Source organism: Lepisosteus oculatus, chromosome 5, assembly GCF_040954835.1.
Source record: "Lepisosteus oculatus isolate fLepOcu1 chromosome 5, fLepOcu1.hap2, whole genome shotgun sequence".
Classification (NCBI taxonomy): domain Eukaryota; kingdom Metazoa; phylum Chordata; class Actinopteri; order Semionotiformes; family Lepisosteidae; genus Lepisosteus; species Lepisosteus oculatus.
In genome coordinates, this window is record NC_090700.1 from 13,880,658 (window position 1) to 13,884,037 (window position 3,380).

At 33.2% G+C, this 3,380-nt stretch overlaps 1 protein-coding gene across 1 annotated transcript; it reads right to left on the minus strand.

Annotated features, from left to right (window-relative positions):
• Nucleotides 1–605: 605 nt before the first annotated feature.
• On the minus strand, nucleotides 606–1,910 carry LOC138239127 (olfactory receptor 1E16-like). Its single transcript, XM_069189759.1, has 2 exons — nucleotides 1,878–1,910; nucleotides 606–1,601 (listed from the first exon to the last, which is right to left on the minus strand). Exons 1-2 carry the CDS (start codon nucleotides 1,908–1,910, stop codon nucleotides 606–608), a joined length of 1,029 nt encoding a protein of 342 aa, XP_069045860.1.
• Between the last annotated feature and the right edge of the window lie 1,470 nt (nucleotides 1,911–3,380).

Genomic DNA, 3,380 nt, shown 5'->3' on the forward strand with positions numbered 1-3,380 from the left:
TTTGTTAGCTACTGTTAATCCTGACAGTAAAAAAAAATATTGTTTATATACAGTATTATGGTTTCACAATGGGTTTTCTTGAAAAGGGCATCAGATGCTTTCATTCCCTAAAGTGAGCGGTGAGCATCATTTGCCACTGCAGCTCTTGTTTATATGGACAGACCAGTCATGAAGAACAGAAAATGAACCATAACAGGGTGATTTCTGTAAAGTATACCGATGTACAAAGGAAATAAAACATTCAGGTCTAATAAATTTAATAAAATAATATAAACATGGTAAATTAAATTACAGAAGATTTGACAGACGATCAAAATCGAAACCCTACAGAGTTTCTTTTTTTGAATATTTACATGGTCCCGGCAGTGTTGACGCATAGACCTGATCAACCTCTGCACAGACTGCTGTGGGATACTCCACCACTCTTCTTTTGCAGCTGAAGCCATTTGGCAAAGGTTGGATGTTCTAGATTGTTTCATTTTCATTGACACCAAGATAAGATTTGTACTTAAAAATAAAAAACACACTATCTGTGCAGTATTCCACATTTTCCATGAATATTTGCATTTGAGTTGGTATAAGTATTGCTTCCAAGAATGGTCTTGTTATTTATTGTTATTTATAGTTGAAAATATCTTGTTTCTTTTGTAAAGCTTATTAATTGCTACCATTATCTCCTCAGTCTTTAATGTATAAATGATGGGGTTCAACAGAGGAGGAATGACAGTGGCCAAGGAAGTGTTTATTATCCTGGCATTGGGGTGAATAGTGGCTGTAAATGCAACAAGGTAAGTGGCAGATATTGGGAAATAAAACACAGCCACTAAGATTAGATGAGAGGTGCATGTTTTCATTGCTTTTAAGCGTCCTTCCATTGATGCAATTTTTATCAAAGCAAATATTATACACAAATAAGATAATGCAATCAGCACCAAAGGGGAAATAAAATATAATGCTGTACAGAATATAGCAATTATGTTATTTGGAGTATAATCATTACAAGCCATACGATATGTTGGTCCATGGTCACAAAAATAACTTTCTATCATAGTTGTTTTACAGAAAGATAGTCTGGTAATAAAAATTATAGCTGTAGTCATTAGCCCTCCAGTGAGAATCCATACTACTGTTAACATCGCAAGCATTGCAGTGTTAGTTACAATAACGTGGTATTTTAGGGGAAAACATATAGCAACAAATCTGTCATAAGCTAATACCACCAGAGTAAGTGACTGAATAAAAGAAAAAAAATGCACAAAAAACATATAGGACAAACAGGCTTCATATGAAATAAACCGAGATTCAAACAGGAAGGTGTCAATCAATTTAGGAATAAGAGCTGTGCTGCCACACATGTCAACCACAGCTAAATTAAAAACAGCCATATATTTTGGGGTGTGAAGGCTTCGCTCCAAGAATATAATGAACATGATGAAAGAATTTCCTAAAACAGTTAAAGCATACACAAGACACAAGAAAATGTAATAGTACTTCACATGTGGAATATTAGAAAACCCACTGATGTAAAACATCTGAGGTCGAACAAACGTAGCATTTAGCAAAAATGTTGAATTCAGGGAGTTCATGGTAGACTTGCTTCTCTACTTCACTTTTCTGTGACCTGTAATTATAAAGGTAGAATTTTATATAGTATTTTTTTTTAATATTTTGAAAGTAAAAATTGTTGTTGTGGCTTTACAGTCCAGAATGTGGTGTATTTATTTAGTATTTATATGCATACTAAGTATACTATAATAAATGTTTTATTTTTTGCTTAATTCCACACATACAGTATGTTACTTTGTGTTGTGTACAGATATATTGTACTTTGATACTTTGTTTTAATCCTAATGACCATTCAGTAAGTTTTGTGCCACATTCAGTTTAAGTAAACGTCTAAAAGACAGCATACAGTATATAATAATATTATATTAGCTTTATGTTAACCTCTCAAAGCACTAAAGGTACATTTCAGTCTCTCTATATTGAAAATGTGTCAAAAGCATTCAAGTAGCTTTTAAAAGCAGAAGATACTGTTTATTGTGATGCTTTGTTCCATAATGGATCTAAAATATGTAATTTTCTTAAACTCCTTTTCATAGTTTTGTATCGCTAAAACAGTGCATTAAGAATTTCATTATATATGTGTTGGAATATATCTCCATCAAACACCTGATTAAGGTTTAGACTTCTATTGACAAACAATGTGCAGATGTCAGGGCGGGTTATGTAGAACTTATCAAATTATTTTTTTATGTGATCATTTTTTTTTGTAATTAGAATAATTTCACAGTATGACCAGATATTGTACTAATCATGGTATGCTGAACATAAATATTTCGTTTTTTAAGCTTTTAAGTCTCCAAAAATTAACCATTATATAAACTGTGTATAAAAGATTGGATTATTAGTAATAATTAAACAATTATTATACATATGTAAACATTGTTGGTTAATATCAAATTTGATAAAAATTGGTTTTATAATTCACTAACTTTTTCCACATTCTATGAATTTTATATCTGTTGTCAGAGAGAATTTAGACAATGCATTTCTAACAGTATGTTACATAACAATAATGGTGGAATAAGAAGTTAAAAAATGTAAAATGTTTATAATACTCACCCTGATATTTTTACAGGATTTACAGTTTTCTCTCCAGGATCATGAAATTAGTATATGGTTAATGCACACTGATTTTTTTTAAATAACGATTTACCTTATCATGCTTTAAGCACAATAAATTATTTTGCTTGGCAGCAACAAGCTTCTTATATAGCAAATATCTACAGTATATGACGTTTTTCACTGCTATTAACAGGGGGCCATACCAAGAAGAATTATTTCCACAAAGACAGCACAGTACACCCCAGAGATTTCAGTAGGAGAGGAGATGATGTATGCTTTGCATGTAGTTGCATAAACATTTTTAAAGTAGATTTGTTTTGCTTGAATTTGTTTTGTTTGCAAACAAGTAACTCAGCATCAGTTGTGGTCTTGTTCGTGTATTGTAGTATGAAATGCTTGTAAAAAGGTCCTTTAAGATCACTTTATTAGCCATATACAATTTCTTGCATTAGGAATTTGTATTTTTTGCATACTCCAGCTTGCTCTCCATGAGACACACAGATAGGGAGAGAGAAGCCCAGGGTCAGAGTGCAGGGTCAGCCATTTATATTGCGCCCCTGGAGCAGTTGGGCTTTGCTCAGGAGCCCAACAGAGTAGGAATCCTCTGCCGGCCACGTGATTTGAACAGGCGACCTTCCAGCCACAGGCGCTGATCCTTAGCCACAGAGCCTCTGCCCTGCCCTTTGGAGAAGCAATTGACCTTAAAGCATGTTTGCACTTAAAATCCCTGTGGATATGACAAGTATATGACA

Bases quoted from the DNA above. Each gene is read 5' to 3' on its own strand.
- LOC138239127 (XM_069189759.1), bottom strand. From the start codon at position 1,910: ATGCTGTCTTTTAGACGTTTACTTAAACTGAAT. The intron at 1,602-1,877 runs GTGGCACAAAAC...AAAGTGAAGTAG, and splicing joins GACGTTTACTTAAACTGAAT to AGAAGCAAGTCTACCATGAA.